This window comes from Pipra filicauda, unplaced genomic scaffold (assembly GCF_003945595.2).
Source record: "Pipra filicauda isolate LSUMZ 115617 unplaced genomic scaffold, ASM394559v2 scaffold26_size5592650_pilon, whole genome shotgun sequence".
Taxonomy (NCBI): Eukaryota; Metazoa; Chordata; class Aves; order Passeriformes; family Pipridae; genus Pipra; species Pipra filicauda.
Window position 1 is genome coordinate 1,340,488 of NW_024104387.1, and position 17,428 is coordinate 1,357,915.

General features: G+C 37.6%; 1 protein-coding gene across 1 annotated transcript in view; it reads right to left on the reverse strand.

The window, feature by feature from the left end:
• OTOG (otogelin) overlaps nucleotides 1-17,428 on the reverse strand; it is a 101,383-nt gene that overhangs the window by 24,784 nt on the left and 59,171 nt on the right. The window contains exons 33-38 of the mRNA XM_039382475.1: nucleotides 16,530-16,808; nucleotides 7,467-7,584; nucleotides 6,720-6,799; nucleotides 2,558-6,318; nucleotides 1,770-1,938; nucleotides 679-815 (exon numbers count right to left, since the gene is read on the reverse strand). Of these exons, the coding sequence (XP_039238409.1) occupies nucleotides 679-815; nucleotides 1,770-1,938; nucleotides 2,558-6,318; nucleotides 6,720-6,799; nucleotides 7,467-7,584; nucleotides 16,530-16,808 (4,544 nt within the window). The remainder of the gene's footprint in view (nucleotides 1-678; nucleotides 816-1,769; nucleotides 1,939-2,557; nucleotides 6,319-6,719; nucleotides 6,800-7,466; nucleotides 7,585-16,529; nucleotides 16,809-17,428) is intronic.

Genomic DNA, 17,428 nt, shown 5'->3' on the forward strand with positions numbered 1-17,428 from the left:
GAACTCCTGAAATTAACTTGCATAAGGTACAACTTGGGACCAAACTTTGTAATGGACATTTATATGGATAACAAAATTACCTAGCTTTCATGGAAGAGACTGGAATTTAAAGAGTTTTGTAAAGGTTCATAAGAAATTAACTTTTCATGACAAAAGCCAATCCACACTACCCATTAGACAGGATGCCCACTAGGATTTCTCTCTTCCTCCCAACGTCAGAAACTCAGAATGCACAGGGTGATCCAATTCAGTCTGGCATTCCTACAATCTTTTATGGCTCTGAAGATTGGTGTTTTCAGTGTGAATTTCTCCACACGAACATAGGTAAAAATCATGCATTGAAATACACTGGTGGTATTTGTTAGGTGACAGCACTCACAGAACTGACTGGTGCTGCGTATCCACTTAATCTCTCACCACCTTGTCTATATTGCACATACAATAAAATAACATGGATCTACTTCTCATCTTCCAGCTGTCTCAGAAGGAACTATGCATATGCAGTCAGGTGATAAAGTGTTATACAAACTGAGTGTTGTAAAATGCAAGTACAATTCACAGATATTGCACAGGAGTGAATAATAACCACAACTCTGTAGTATTACTATGCTCTTGCTTTTAAGATACATCTTACTAGTAGTACCAAACACCTTCTGGTAGCTGATAAATGTTAGTTACCATTCTACAGTCAAGGACACGGATGGTTATAGTTTCATCTTGAGTTTGACTAACAATGTAGGATGCTTCTTTGAATAAAGCCAAATGATTTCCATCATAGGTTACAATGCTCAGATCAGAGAAAATGGTGCAACGACCTGAGGGAAAAAAAACAGTAAATTTTTTTCTAACTTATTTTAGAATTTCAGTAAGTATTACAAAATATGAAGATAAACAAATAAATTTTAGAAGATTAGCTTACTAGAGTTTCATATATGCAACATATATTTTCAGCTATATTTGATACTGTTTCATCTCTGTAAATGGACAGCAGAGTCAAATCCTGCATATTTCAGGTAACAACCTGCAGACCTCTGCAATTATCCTTACAGATCTTGCCAGCAAGGAATTGCAATTTTTACAAACGCTAAACTAGGAAAAATCATGAATGACAGTAGTTCCCATCAGATCCTTAGTTCCCTTCTAGTCTTGTTCCTAAGGTGGAAAGTTTCTATTTCCCAGTCTCATTGCTAAAGCTTTTGTGTTTCAAAGGGCTTGAAGTTCTACTCTGAGTTCATTCAAACTTTAGAGCACAACCAGAAATTCCCATTGCTTATCTCTGCATACTTTCCTTGCTGTTATGTACTAAATCAAACTGTCTTCGAGGTTTGGATTCCTTCTACCCAATTCCAGGTAACTGATGGGAGTGACTACTGTACAGAATCCCCAAACTGCAAACATAGATAGTTAACAGTCTGGGGAATCTTCTCATCCTCAAGTAGATATAAAATGAACCAAAGAATACACTGGTTACGTTGATTAAGTGTCCCCTGATTAGACCAATGACAAGATGGACCTAAGTCAGACTTGGACATATTTACTGCAGTTACCTAAAGCTGAGTAAGAGGAATATCCTAAATTAAAGGAGCATTTTGATTTAATTTCCCTGGATGTACAACTAGAATTATAACTTTCATTAGACAATGAGTAACCCCTACAGTGTGCATCTTCTATTTCTATGCTATGGTATAGAAGTGTCAGTTCTTAGCCTTCTTACACATGCATTAAATTGTTACCTAAATTCACTTCAAAGGTACATAATTAAAACTTACATGCACATTCCCACTTTGGGCAGCATTTGTCACCATTCATTTGAGTAGCAAATCCTAAAACTCCACAGCTGGGTTGAGTTGCATTGTATGGGCAGTTCTGGGACTTATTAATTTGGATCAGTTGTCCATCCAAGCAAATGTGTTTTATGCACTCGTTCTCTGTGATTGGCTAAGGCACATTTAATGAAAGACACAGGTTACCATTCTTATCAATGTAGTATCACAATATTGTAAAGTTTTTGTTTAAAAAAGGGGTTCACATTCTTCAGGTACAGAATACTTGTCGATCCCTATGACGCTCATAGAAGCTACAAGTGAAGAGCATGTTGAACACCTGACCTTTCTGAGGACACATTAACACTGCTGTCCTGTTGTAAAGGTGAGAACAGCACTACTGAATTTTTAACTTTACTTTGAAAAAAGTTGAGAAGGAAAAATACAGAAGGGCACAAGCAGGCATAATAACAGGGATCTCTGGAAACATATATTTTAAGGAGAGCGATATGACAAAAGCATATAAAAACACCATTTTTGCCAAAAAAGCCTTGTAACAGTCACACCTCAGAAAACCGAGGAATGAAACTGAGTACAGTATAGCATTTAGAAAAAAACCATTATACGCAACGAAATCATCCAAGGTTTCAGATACAATTGATAACATAATTGGGCTCCCTGTTTGATACAGATATTTTAAATTCTAAAGATCAAGGTATGGTTCACAATTTTTTTTAATCGGTGTGTGAAAGACATATTCCAAAACAGACAGATAAATATTTATAGCTACTCACTGTACAAGTTTGAAGAGTTGCTGTTTCTTGAGGCACCATAAAAGGTGATGCTGTGACTCCTGACACGGCTTCAGCTGTTGCCAGTCCATCAGAAAGTGTTGTAGTCAAGTCATGAAGTAGTTTGGTAGATAAATAGGCAAACGAGGAAACTGATGGAGCTGTTGTGTCATTTGGATGACCAGGTATCATTAGCAGTGAACTCACAGAAGGTGTTTGCATCTCAGATGATATTTCAGGTTTTGAACTTTGAGTAGTACTGACTGATGATGCAGCTGCAGAAGAAAATGGTTTTGATTCAGAAGATGAATGTATAGTGGAGAGAACTGAAGTTTTGTTCGTGAAATATGGAGAGTAAAATGTCTGAGGTGTTTCTGGGGTAACAGTAACACCCTGAGTAAGAACAGGTTGGACTTGTGTTGGTAGTTGTGGCTCTTCAGATTTTACTGTGTCAAGGGGCACAGTTCCTTTTGCTTCTGAAGTAAGAGAAGTGGGCTTCACAGCACTTGTGATGGGTTCTGTGACCGCTTCTGCTTTGCCTAAAGTTGCTGATGCAATACTAAGATTTTGCCCAGCACTGCTTATCATTGAAGAGGCTGAAGCTGCAGCTGTACTTGCTACAAACGTGGAACTGAAGGTGGTGGCTGAAGGCGTGACCTGCTTAGACAACACCGCAGTTTTCTCTGTATCGCTTTTGCTTGTTAATGTGGATGGCCCACCCCCCATCACAATGGGAATTTCTGTTCTTTTTGGTAACAAAACCACTGAAGAGGCTGACTTAGGACCTGGTGAAGATGAGGTTGTTTCAAGTGTTTGTCTTGAATCAAGTGATTCAGAAAACGAGGCCTGGTGTGTGAATTTTAGATCTGTAGCTGCCTTTTGTGTGGAAAATGAAGGAAATGGCTCCTTTTTAATTGTTGTTAAAGAGGAGGAAGCTGCAAGCACTTTTGGTGAGAAAGAGGGAATTTTGGTGCCAAAAATAAAGTCAGCTGTTGTTCTAGTTGGGACTGTAGACTGCAAAACAGAAGTTCTTAATACCTGCGGCTGCGTGACCGAATCAGTTAAACGCAAATATTTTTCAGTTGGTAAAATAACTTTTGTAGGACCTACTGAGGAAGGCAATATACTTGAATGAATGCCTTCTGGTAGCGAGGTCATCAAGGGGTATAAGGAAGGCAGTTTTGCTGTAGCTTCAGTTGTGCTAAAGACACGCTGTGGCTGACCGGTGGATTTTGTTAGTGTTTCTGCAGGATACTGGTAAGCTGGGGTAATGCTTTGGCTCATCAGGGAAGGTTCATAAGTCCGATGATCAGGTTCCATAATCTTCTGAGTAGAAAAATGTGGTATAACCATGGTCTTTGTGGTCTGTACTGAAAGTTGATGTCCTGAAGATGTCTGCCGAGAGAAGGGGCCTGCTGAAGATGGAGGCAGGGATGGCTGAGCTGTAGCTGCTGTAAGTTTCACTGTATCTGTTAGACTTTGGACTGTAGGTTTCAGTGCTGCAGAAACTGTTTTAGTTTCTATTGAATATTTTGGTGTGGTTGTTACTTCTGGTATCCGCTGTGTTAAAGAAGGTGAAGAAACTAATTTATCTCCCAGATACTGAGAGGCAGAGAAGGTGTAAGAAGATTTTGTTACTGGAAGTACAACAGAAGGGGACAGAGAGGGTTTTTCTTTGCTTGTCATTACTTTTGTGGTTCTTATGAGCTGGCTGCTAAATTCAGAGGATGGGGAGATTGTGCCATTAGTGATATTCAAAATGGCTTTGCCTGGTGATTTTTCATATGATTCCGTTGTTACTAGACTTGATTGTTCTGTTATAGTGGATAAAATAGAGAAAGTCTGGACTGGAGAGGTCTTTTCTGTCGTTAACATAGATTTTTCTATAGTTGTTCTTGGGTATAAAGAGACTGTTTCATGGGATGTATGCATGGAACTGAGAGTTGTCAGTGATACTTCTTTTCCATCTGAGGATAGTGAAGGAAGAGAAATGTTTAAAGGGATTAGAGAACTTGATGGTGAAAAAGTCAAGGCAGATGGCTTTCTAGTAGAGATGGTAGTAATACTTTCCACTTGCTGTGTCGTCAACAATGTGGTTTTAGTCTCACTAAGGAGAGTAAGTGGAGATCCAGTGATGGATGTTCTTTGAGATGATTCTCTTTCTGTAGCTACAAAAGGAACTGTGGTGGTTTCTTTGGTTTTCATTTCTGATGTGGTAACACCACCTGAATATGCTGAAGTGCTTGTCTTCGTTGTACTTGAAACCAGAGTTGACTTGTATTCAGTAGATGCTTTTCCAGAAAACAAAGCTGTCTTTGCTGCTAATTCAGGAGGGGATGTTATTCTGGATGTCTCCTTAACAGACAAAGGTGTCACTCTGATAGTCTCAGCCACAACAGGATACTTCGTGTATAAGGTAGTCAGGAATTGTGTTGTATTTAGAACTGTGTATGAGGGGTAACCTGTAGTCGAAACGGTTTTAAATGTTTTTTTAAATTCACCTGAAGCTGGAGAAGCAGGAGTAGGAACAGACACTGAAGGCCTTTTTGTAGAAAGAGTGAAAGATTTTTCAGTTGTAGAACTAGGCTGTAGCGAATATGGAGGGAAATAGGAACTTGATGTATGCTCCACATGAGATGTTGTTTTGGGAATTTCCTTTATATGAGTTGCAAATGATAAAGTTGTTTCTGATGATCTCTCTTGAGTTTGTAGAGTTGTCTTCTTCGGACCTAGAGTTGTAGTGAAAGGTACATCTGGAGTACCAGTCAGGTGTTGAACCATTACAAAAGGAGGTTCCATAGTTGTCTTTCCTAATGAAATAGATGGCATGGATGTTGGTGAAAATGTTGTCTTCACAGTTTGCTTGGTCAAAACAGCTGTTGCTGAAGACACCGGTTTTAATAAAGATGAAGTAGTGAGCATAGGAGAAACTGATGTTACTGTAACATTAGTTACTGTGATAAAAGACTGTTCTACACTGATTTTTGTCCCTTCCAAAGTTCCTGTTAAGTTTACTGGTGTTGTATATGAAGGCACATCCAGAGGTGGTGATCTGGAAAACTGTGGCACATATGCAGTAGTTTTATCTGTTATTGATTCAAATGAACTGGGTGTAAACCTTATAACTCCTTCTGGCTTTACTTGTGCTTCTTTTGTGGGACGTGTTTTTATGGCTATTTCTGATATTTCCATTGTTTTAGTTTTGACTGGCATTTCTGTTGTTCTAAGTATGAGTGGTGTCCCAGTAAAAACAGAAGTAGCAATTGGTTTGCTTTCTGATTCTGTGCTTGTAGTCACTGCATGTGTAGCAGTTAGTGTCTGAGGTTCTGTGGCCCTCAATAGTTTAGTGGAACCACTACTGATCACTTGTATCTTTGTGGAAGTTTCTGAACTGACAGCTGATGGAAACACAGGAGAAGTGTCAACAGAAGCAAACAAGCTTACACTAGATTTTGTTGTCCCAGATATTGCTGCAGTGCTTCCCCCAGATGTCATTTCTGTTGACTGTGATGAAATGTTTGATGACAAAGTTACTGTTGGAAGTGTTGTACTAGATGTAACAGCTGAAAATTCAGTTTTCCCTGTAGTTGCAGTGAGCTGCAATTTTGTAGTAAGTGTTGTTTCCACGTCCTTTGCTCCAGGTACAGGAAACGAAGTTAACGCTTCACCGATCGCTGCCAAACTTGCACTTGATGTTATGTGTGGAACTGCTGGTGTTTGAATGCTGGGAGGCAAAGGTGGAATATCATCTGCAGGTTCAATGCCTGAAATCAGACACAGGAAAACAGGCTGAAATTTATGAATAATTATAGTGATGAAGCTAGCTTAGTTACAGGTTAACTCATATAACCGATCTCTTCAATTGCCTTTAAACTTCTAAAGCTTGTAGAAAAATTAAAAAATAAAATCATTAAATCATTTGCTTGAAATATAATGTTACTGAAATGTTTTGAAGCAAGAACATCTTTCTTAGTTTAAAATTTGTCTCATATTTTTGATGAATGAAATTATTTTAACAAAAGTGTATGTTTAGTGAGCTCAAGATTCATATAACTAAGATCGCAGTTACACAAATTTAGGCACTGATATTTGAAATTATGAGTAAAGAACTAAGAAATTAATAAGCTAAGTATAATACATAAATATATCATTTTTTCAGACATACAATCTTCAAAATACACGCATCTTTGAGTGATTTCATCCAGCAACATATTGAGAGGGCAGGCAGGGATACATCCTTCCACTCTAAAAGAAAAACAGTTATTATTAACTAGATGAACAGTATCTTCCGGATTGAGAATTTAATTTTAGAAAAATGGAATTTATACATAAAGTACGTCTGGTTCACCTCAGTGTACTCCTTCAAAATGTCATTGCCATGACTTCCATCCTCACTCCTAACCTAAGCTAAAGCATAAGCTCTGTGATACTCAGCCTTTGAAATTAACAGTCACAGGTTCAGTTCAGTAGTGAATACTATTGCTTAAGAGACACTAAACATTTTTACACACAAAAATCCAAATGCCAGTTTTATCAGGCTCAGCAAAAATTCCAACTGGGAAGAAAAAGCAAGTACAGATATGGCTGTTGCTATGAGATAATGGAAACAAAGGGGCACAACTATTTGAAACAAACTTGTAATAACCTTTCTTTATTAATACCACCCCCAGGCTGTACACATACAAATATACTAGTCATTCCAGAATCTGACGGTACACTAATGACAGAAATGTCACTTTTATGTAGCTGCAGCAGCAGGTTTTATTCCATTCCTTTTCTCTTTGCCTTACCTCCTTATACAAGAACACAGTCCTGATATACTAAGCCTGTATCTGGTCACTTATATTCCTACTATCCTGCTTAAGTATATTGCCCAAATTACACACTCTTCCATAAAAATACAGATACTTACTTCGGTACTGTCTGACAGTTTTTTCCAAAAGGGTCTCTACATGTCTTGAAACAAGGGCTTGTACAGGCATCATAATGCCATTCACATGTAGAACGGGACAGAAATTTAAATTTGACATCTGAAAACCAACAAAGATCTGTTATTCTCATATATTTCTAGAAACATATAGAGATACATATCCCTAAGAGGCATGCTTTGCATTCACTGCAGCTCTGCTACTATTTCTACCTGTTTCCTCCACAAATAAAATTGGTAATATTTTTAACTACTAAGGTTTTTAAAATAGAAAATCAGTTTACATTTACGCAGCATATATTGGCATATGCTTGCTCTACAGTGTGTTTTACTCTTTACAGTATAAAAAAAATCATTGAATTAGCCACATTTACTGCATATTACAATCATAGGAAAATTAAAACCAGACAAGTTAGAGCTGTCGCTTTTAAGTTTTAAAACTATATCAACAACAAAACTGTATGTTTGCTTATTCAAACAAAGTGTAAAATTAAGATTATGATGTTTCTGTACAATTATTGCTATTAGCATAAAAATTAAAAGCACTGTTTGGATGCACTGATACACTTTATAGCATAGGCTATCATAACAATTGCTTACTTCATGTGTAAAATTTGCTGATATAACACAAAGGTGTACATAACTTGTACAATTGTATTTTAAAAGCCAAAACAAAACACCATTTCAAAGTAATCAGAAATTATGCCAACTAAGGCTCTTTAAAGCACTATATCTTAACATTTGATCTTCTCAAAAGCCATACAAGATAGCCACTTCAAAAGAAACTCATTCAAAACCTCAAAATATTTTGAATCTGAAATTCTAACTGCTTCCATAATGAACAAAGCAACTCACTTAAGACGAAACACATAGTCTTGCAAAGCCTAAAACATATACTGCACCACACAAAATACCAGTACCAGTAAATGAAACTGGTACCAGTAATTAAACTCTACGGTAAATTTAAAAAAATATCCCAAACCTAACTCAACCAAAATACAACAAAAAACCACCCCAACCTGACTTCAGAGCATCTGTGCAGATAGTGCTTATTGAAAGATTTCCAAGTCACATAATGGGAACCCAAAGTACAAGTTCAGATAGAGGAAGAGTTAAACTTCAAAGTGAGAACAAACAGAAATAAGGATCAGCTATACTTCCAGTACTTACTAAATTACACAGAAACTTTACAAAATTAATGTAAAGAAGAAACAGAGTGTAAAATCTGAGAGGAACAAATTTATGGCAATCATCATGTGTGTGACACATGTTCAAATGCACTATCACACTTTCACTCCAGCCCTCCCCTTCTGCCTGCAGAACAGTTTCCCACACAATACTACATTAGTTAGTCCAGTGCTCTTCCAGCACCTGCAGGATTTACACAATGTATCTGGACTTCAGTACCTGAACTGTGACAGCCCACCCCAGCTCCTTCTAGTAGCAGTAGGGCAGGGCAGTGACCCTTCCCTACATTTATGCCTCCAGGAGACACCATCATGATATATGGATCCCCTCTGAACTGGTAAACCTGAGCTTAGAGAAATGTTGTTCAGACCCTACAAAGAGTAACTGCTCTTAGTGCTTACATTAATCACCAGAAAGAAAATGCTAACTGCTTAGAGTTTCCATTTTTGATCTTTTGAAGTATTTTTCTTTTAAGTTTTGCTGATCTTTGCTTGACTGAGATACAAAGAAAGTAGTTCTTTTATATCTTCTTGAAGACAGTCCATTTTTCTGTGAAGATCTTAAGAAATTGTTCTTCCTGAAATTTAGGGACATCTGTACTCACAATTATCTCTCTGTCATTATTAACCATTAACGTCTTCTTCTAAAATACAAATAATTATCTTAAAAATATAAGTCAAACTCAGACAAAAGGATGTGTATGTTGCCATCTAGTGTTACCCCTTTTACATCTCACTTTATCCACAGACGTAACTTGTCACTGTTTTTAAAAACATTATTCTTACGACAGTAACAAATGCTTTTATGAAGTTATGTTCCCATAAGAAATTAAGTACATGTCATTGAATTCTTCTGTGACCCCTTCTTCTGAAATCAGTTTTAGTTACTTAAATCTACTGGAGGAATTAAGGAATTATTTCCATACATTTTTCTGACTGATGTATAGGGTTCTGTAATGCACTGACTGGTCAGAGTGATAAGGTTTAAGAACAAAAGAAGATACATGACAGAAAGAATACATTAGAGACCTTTTGGCAGAGGCAATCACCAACAATAGTAACAACAAGCAATAACAGTAAAGCCTAGCGGAATCCAGGAAATCTCATTCATCAGTCTAGCCTAGATTAAGTGCAGAGACCAATCCACAGGTTTTAACTTTTGCCACAAAACTCACCATTAACCACCGAGTAAGTCTGAAACACAATAAAGGTACAAGCTTTGCAGAGGACATACTGTAACCCAAGGAAGAATGATAGTTTCTCAATTTAGCAGAACAGTGATCATGAATTAACACTTCCAAGTGCTGGGATTAACATACCATCTCCCATTCTCCAAATAAACTTTATGAAATGATAGCCATGCTTTCCTCAAGCTTTTTTACAGATTAAGTTCACAGAGTTTGGTGGTGTTGCACGCCTTGGTAGGAATTAGGGCGAATTTCTACGTAAAGGTATAGCATTTGTTGAGTAGTTCATAAACACTGCTTTGAGTCAAGAATGAAGTCATGCTTGTCTGCAAATTTTGCCCCTACTTCTCCAGAAAGAACTATGGACAACAGATGAATTCATGAACCTGATCACAAAAATTGCTTTCAAAGAGCTGTAGAACCAGTTGACATTTTGTTTTCCAGTCAAGGGATTTTAGAGAATTGAGTATGCCAGTCCAAGCTGCATTAGCATGTATTAGTGTGTAAATTACATTACAGAGCACACCAAATCCCCAGAGCAAGAGTTGAAGATATTGCATTGTTTTCCATTATCTCTGAAAGTTTTCAGTATGTCTCAGCAAACCCATGAGGTACACTGAAATCTGTGCTTTGTTAGGAATTATCAGAAAATGCCTTTCAAGCATTAGGAGAACTTCAGTCATTTATCATATTTAAAGTTTTTACTACTGTAAACATCACTTCTGAAATGCCTAAGCATCCCAAGGACCTAACACTGACTGCACAAGCCACGGTAAAACAAAACAAAACAAAAAACACAGCACGAAAACAACCTCTACTCTGCACTGGTACGGCCTCACCTTAAGACCACAATATATGATTAGAAAGTGTCCAAAGGAGGGCAATGAAGATGGTGAAGGGCCTTGAGGGGAAGCTGTATGAGGAGTGGCTGAGGGCACTTGGTCTGTTCAGCCTGGCGAAGAGGAGACTGAGCGGAGACCTCATTGTGAGGGGAAGAGGAGGGGCAGGCACTGACCTCTTCTTTGCAGTGACCAGTGACAGGATCCAAGGGAACGGTCTGAAGCTGTGTCAGAGGACATTTATGTTAAACATAGGGAAAAGGTTCTTCCCCCAGAGGGTGGCTGGGCACTGGAACAGGCTCCCCAGGGAAGTGGTCACAGCACCAAGCCTGCCAGAGTTCAAGTGTTTGGACAACACTTTCAGGCACATGGTGTGACTGTTGGGGTTGTCCTGTGAAGGACCAGGAGTTGGACTTGGATGACCCTTGTGTGTCCGCGTCCCTTCCAACTCAGGATATTCTATGATCCTATGAGGATGCAGTTCCTGCTTAAAAAGTTAAGATGAAGTAGAGATTAGACAGAAATTGCAAGGGAGGAGAAACAGAGGCACAGAGCCATGGTCTGAACTAACATGAAGTCAAGAACAAGCCAAGAAAACAATAAAGTACCTAGCTAAAATATAGGTTATTTTGTTTTTCTCAGTAATCTATATATTAACTATGACTCCAATACCCACAATCATTTAATCTTTAACGTATAAGGAAAAGCAGTAACAATGTGCTTTAAAGCCATTCAAGTACCTGTCTCCCTAAACTGAGGGAAATATTCCTTTCTGCCTCTGTATTGATTTTAGACATTACCTTCCACATCAGACCAGCCTCAGCTTTGTTGTTACTACAATACTGCAATTCCCATGACTGAAACCACCACAGCACAGAAACTCTGGATTTTGCCAGTGTCATGGCATGAATTCTCTATGCTAGCCAGGATGCTAATCAGCCACCTCCACCACATGCTTCCCATTTTTTTAATACTTAAATTCCCCCTCCAGCAACCATTAATAAGAGATTACTGTACCCTATGTGACAGTAAAGTTCACTCACAACAAAAGAATGATACACAGTTTACAGACAATGAATCAAGCTTCTGGTATCAGGCATGTGTTCCTCAAAAGGATTTGTCATGGCATTTGAAAATATCCATGTGTCTCCTAGTGAAGTCTACCAGCATTTGTCTTCTGTTTGGTGACACAGCAAATCCTTTACAAAATAGTGAATTATGGCCTGGATGGCAGTTGCTGCAGTTGACACACCAACTGAGCCCACAGTTCTCCTACCTAACAGGAGCTGAGCATATCAACACACTACAGTACTGCACAAAGCTTTTGTATGAATGCAGGTATACACACTGCCAAAGACAATATATTAAAAGATATTCCCCAACTCCATTGTTTTCTCACTTTCTTGGACATAAAAGGAGCGTTTTCTTCCCTGTAACTAAGGATTTTTTTTCTCTGTGGCTTTCAAAAATGGTACTGCGATAACAAGAACAGTTGCTACCATTTAATGAAGAATTTTAATTTTTTTATCACTAACAGACTGTAGTATTCTGTTGAGTCACAACCACCTTTCTTAGTAGCCTGGTCACTTTTTTGGTGTTGACAATTCCTAAAGTTCACAAGTCCAGACTGCCTTGCTTTTCTATGCTTCTACCTCAGACAAAATTTGCCATTGTTAGAATCTGTATATTATGATTAATTGCATGTTATGCCCCCAAAAATGGCAATTTACTTAAGAGTAAACCCTAAAAATTGAAACATTCTAATGTTAATAAGAGGCTGTATTTAAAACCACAGTTTAAAAAATAATGAAAAAAAATTAAGTACTTGGATTTTCACTCTTACCTGATACTTTTTTCTGTTTTGCTACCTTTCCCCCAAATTCCAAAAAAATTTAATAGGTACAAAAATTGCTTTAGAATTAGTTCTATTTATAACGGTAGCAAAACTCTGCTTAGTAACTTAGATTGCCTATCTCCTCAGTTACAAGTTTAGAAACATGAAATCCTACCTACCCACTTAACGTACACAAACTACCAGCAAACTCTGCTCATGACTTCTAAGTTTCTTCAACAAGAAATGTAAGCAAACATCATTGGAAAAACTAAACTTCGTGCCCAGCCAAAACATCACTGAAAGAAAAGCGTAATTATCTACCTCTCAAATACTTACAGTTCAGTTTACCATCACAATGTTAACTGTTTAATCTCCCCCTATTCAGTTGAAAATGGGAGGTAAAACGTTATTCTACAGTAACCTCAGTCTGATTCTGTGAGCTACCAAGCAGATGTGCTCAGTGACATACCCTGGATTTGCAGCTTCAACAGCAGTTGCTCAGCATTATCCAGTCTCATGGCCCATGTCACGATCTTTTGGGCCAACAAAGCACATGAGCTCAAGTTAAACTCAACAGCAACTCGTTATGAGTAAAACAGGACATTCTAGAAAATTAATTCTATTCATGGAACAGGATAAGAGTAAGTTGAAGTTAAAACAGTCAATGTTATTATGTATAAATCTGCTTAAGGTGGAAGGATGGTTTTGCAAAAAAAAAAAACAAACGTTTTTCATTAAAATTTATTAAATTTTCAGTTTTGTACTGTGTTCCCAAATGTGATCCAGTTAATTAAGATACTAACATTAAAAGGAACCAAAAATGCTCTGTATTAAAGTTAAACATTGAAAAATACCTCTGTGCAGTGTGCCTGTATCTTGAACTTTTAATTTTAGCTGAAAACTCTCTAAAACAGGCCATATGTTTACAGCGAGTTAGCTATTAAAGCACATAACTAACATTAAGAACTTTGTTGCAAAATTTGTATAGGGCAAGTCGCATTTTTATAACATACATAAAAATAACCCATAGTGATCTTAAAGGGGTGATAATTATATGAAAGATAAAAGGTAACTAGCTTGAGCACATGATTTTAAAAAAAGGGAAGAAAACTGCAGCTATATCCATAAAAAGATCATCAATTCCCTACATACACTGATTCCCCAACAATTTCAAATGTGAATTGATCACTCTTAAATGACACCTCTGTGCTTGTCCATCTGGTAGGCCAAGTGCCTTCTTTCTTTTGACTGAATGCATACCAACCCATTTGCCAGTAAAAATTCCTGAACAGAATGCAAAAATGTATTTTCTTGTGAGTAAGTATATGCTAGATATTAAAATTCAGTTATCAACTCAATTTCCTCAAATGTTTGTGGGAACAGGACAGCAGACAAATCTAAGTATAATGAACATAACTCAATTTAAAAGCTGAAGTGACTTCTCATGGAAAACACTTCGCAGCCTTAGTCCATGTGCTGTTATATAGTGCAATTTATAGCCAAAGTATTCCAATGCGACAATATTTATCACGATGAAACTGGAAAAAGTGACTCGTCAGCTGACTTTAAACAGATATGTATCTATTGCTGTGGTGATCAGGTCATTTAAAATTCTTCCTTTTGAATGTGCGTCACGGCATGAAGAAGTCTCATGAGGAACTTTCTGGCCAAGGGGATTTACTGGGCCTATTATTCTGCTCCCGATATTTATCCTCTGATTCCGCAGGAATAGCTGTTCCAGAGTTTCTGATCTAATATGTAAAGCATTTACAATAGTCAGCAGGAAACTCAATATGCTTTTGCCTGCGCACTCTGGAGCTGGTGTAACTTTTCCATTAACTTAAACAAATGCTGCTGTATTTTTAGACCATGTAATTACCCTACATCAGCAGCCTGGCCCTTGTGAAAGTACACTGGAGAAAGATTCGAGCCCTGTGTTTCTCTGCTTATAAAACTCTGAAACCCAAGCCCTCGGATGTGGCGATTAATGAAATACCTCTTGATCATTTGATCTGATCCTACTTGCTGAGGTAAATTGTTTTAGTTTTCCATTGGCATAGATAGGATTTTTTGGTATAATGACTGGAGGGTAAAGACTTCACACTTGAAAAGACATGCCATTCTGTGTTAATGGACGACCACTGAGAATTGGAACATGTTTTAACCTTCTTCATTCCTTCTTCAAAGATAAAAGACCGAGGAGGTATTTTTGTTATGTCCAAAAAAAGTTCCTTGCTTGAAATGTTGTATGAACATCCTGGTAATAGCATTAGCTCTATAATTCTGCTGCCCAAAAACCTCAACAGCTCTGCGATTACAAGCATTTGTCAAGAGGCAACAGGCATTTGGCAATGACAAAATCTGTCATTTTTCTGAAGTTGGAGTGTGCCAGCCAACAGCTGCATTAGGCTGTCAGCATAATGTACTGCAAAACACCGGCAGATTCACAATGACACCATTAACACTTTAATTCAATGTTTTGATAACAAGAAGCTCCACGAGGCATACAGTTGGCCTCTTCTATCATAGAAGTCAGAGGCTGCTTCAGGTTTGTCTGTGCCAAGATTCAACATGGTCGCTGTAAAACACGGCCAGGCCGTGCTTCATTTGATACAATATTTCATTTTCTTCCTTTGTTCATAAAACAATTTCAGGTCAGAGAATGAAGAGATGATTTTTTAAAATGGTATTGCCAGGAATACTTACTAAAATACTCCTGTTACCCAAATAACCAAATTGCTAATCTATTTAAAACTACAGCACAATAAAAAGCTTTAGAACACAAACACTTGCACTGATCTTTGAAGTTTATACCACACAATAGCCAGTGGATTCAGCAAGTAGTGGTTGTCGCTGAATTTCATAAAGTGACATGAATACGTCTGTTGTATCTGATATGTCAAGGCAAGCAGAAGCTAAAGGAAACAGTGGTTTCTTGAATAATCTGCTTTGCTTTCTTTTATAGGTCAATATAACTTCTTGCATCTTTTTCTTGACCTGTAAGGCCATCTTCATGTCAGCACATGGTTCCCAAGTGTTTAGGAATATGTAAAGACAGGTATTCCAATTATTTCTTTTCCTTAATAATCTAAAAAAGAAAGATCTTGATTGATTAATGATTTTTTTAATGTGTTTTCTTTATCAGTTCATGTAGGAGCAACTTCTGCAGCCAGCTCCTATGAATGGTCCTAGGAGTGAGTATCTCCTTCATTTCTCATCCTAAAGTCTCAGTGGAATGGAACTATTATGGGAATGGGAATCCCTCAAATAGGTAGAAACTCTTTCACAGCAGTCTGAGGTTTGTATTCAAGAGCTGTAGCTGCACAAGAAACATCAGGGAACTGGATATCAAGATCCTCAAGAAAAGGTGAATACCTCCAACTAGATGATGACTCAAATACTAGGGGGTAACATCCCAAAAGGCAGAGCATCTCTGAGTGGGTAATGGATAAAAGTCAAGGTGTTTTTTACAGGAAACATGACTTCTGAGGAGGCCATAAAGCTTGGAATGAGAATGCACTGTACAGAAATATCTCTCTTGGCAGCAGGCAAAGGGAAAGGAGGAGAAAACATCATCGACAGACCTCAACTTTTAGAGATCCATTCCATTCTTTTCTCTTCCCTTCATTAATCCATTATTCATGAGCACAAATTTTCTACTCCTTAAGAATTTTGTTACCATCTACAAGGCCAGTATTGCCCACAAACTGTACACCAGGACATGTATTTCCAAAACCAGTTGGCAAACAAAAAAAAACCACTGTATGTCAAGCTATTTACTGGCTTTTCACAAGAAAACAGAATCTCATCTTCATTACAACGCTCAGGGATTTTAGAACTTTTTTAGATTTTGACCCTGCACATCATGGAGTACCCACAGGTCCCTGTGAGGTAGAGGAAAAGTAAGCAATCTCATAACCTCCAAAAATATCAACACCATTTAGGCTGGATTTTCACAAGGAGAAAACTGTTGCTCATAATATTAAATTTTAATCACCTACCTACAAGTTTAAAAAGGGTTGACAGTCTGAATTCCTCTGAATGATGGTACTTCAAAAGCTCAATTGAAGAGGCTGAAATGTGGATGAAATATCCTGGTTTTGCAAATGACTCAAAGGAACTGTATCCTGAAAGCCACGTATTCTTGTGAATGACAAATGTAGACCTGTTGTGAAACTCTTCAGTTTTTTTCCATTTGGAAAGAACAAGAGTATTATTGGAGACCAACTGAAGAAAATAGTTTGGTCTCTCAGCTGTTTCAAATGAAATCAAGTTGGAATCTGAAAAACAAAATGAAATACACAGAACTCATTTACTTGCTGATATGTGTATAATAAAGTAAGCTCATTCTGATGTACCACTACTGATATTAGTAGTGTGAGGAATGAAAACTGACATAGGCCTTTCCAGTGAAAATAGCCTGAATCTTGTAAGCAAATACACTACATATGGATGGATTTCAGAGTGCTAGATTGTGAAGGATATTTACTTTTCTAAATACTCTACAGATTTCAAGAGGAATACAAGGAGATTAAGACATTTGCTCACACCAGGATAAAGGAATATAGCCCTGCAGTCAAGCAGAACTTAATTTACAGTCTTTGCTAAACCATTTATTTAATAAAAATTTAAACTTCATTTGACTAGCTTTACAAGTAACATTTGCCATCAGGAATTTATAGCTTAAGAGCTCAGCATTTCATTAAAAACAAATTATGAAAACGTATTTTGCATTCATCTCCCTGCCCCTTCCTCTAAAAATGTTACAGCAAAGTCTGTTTTCTGGCAAATGTCCCCTCATGATACCTTACCCTGCAATCAGCACTGCTGATTTCAAGCAGCCTCTGTACAACCAATTGCAGAGCAGCAGACTTTGAGCCTGTTACAGGCATCTGTTGCT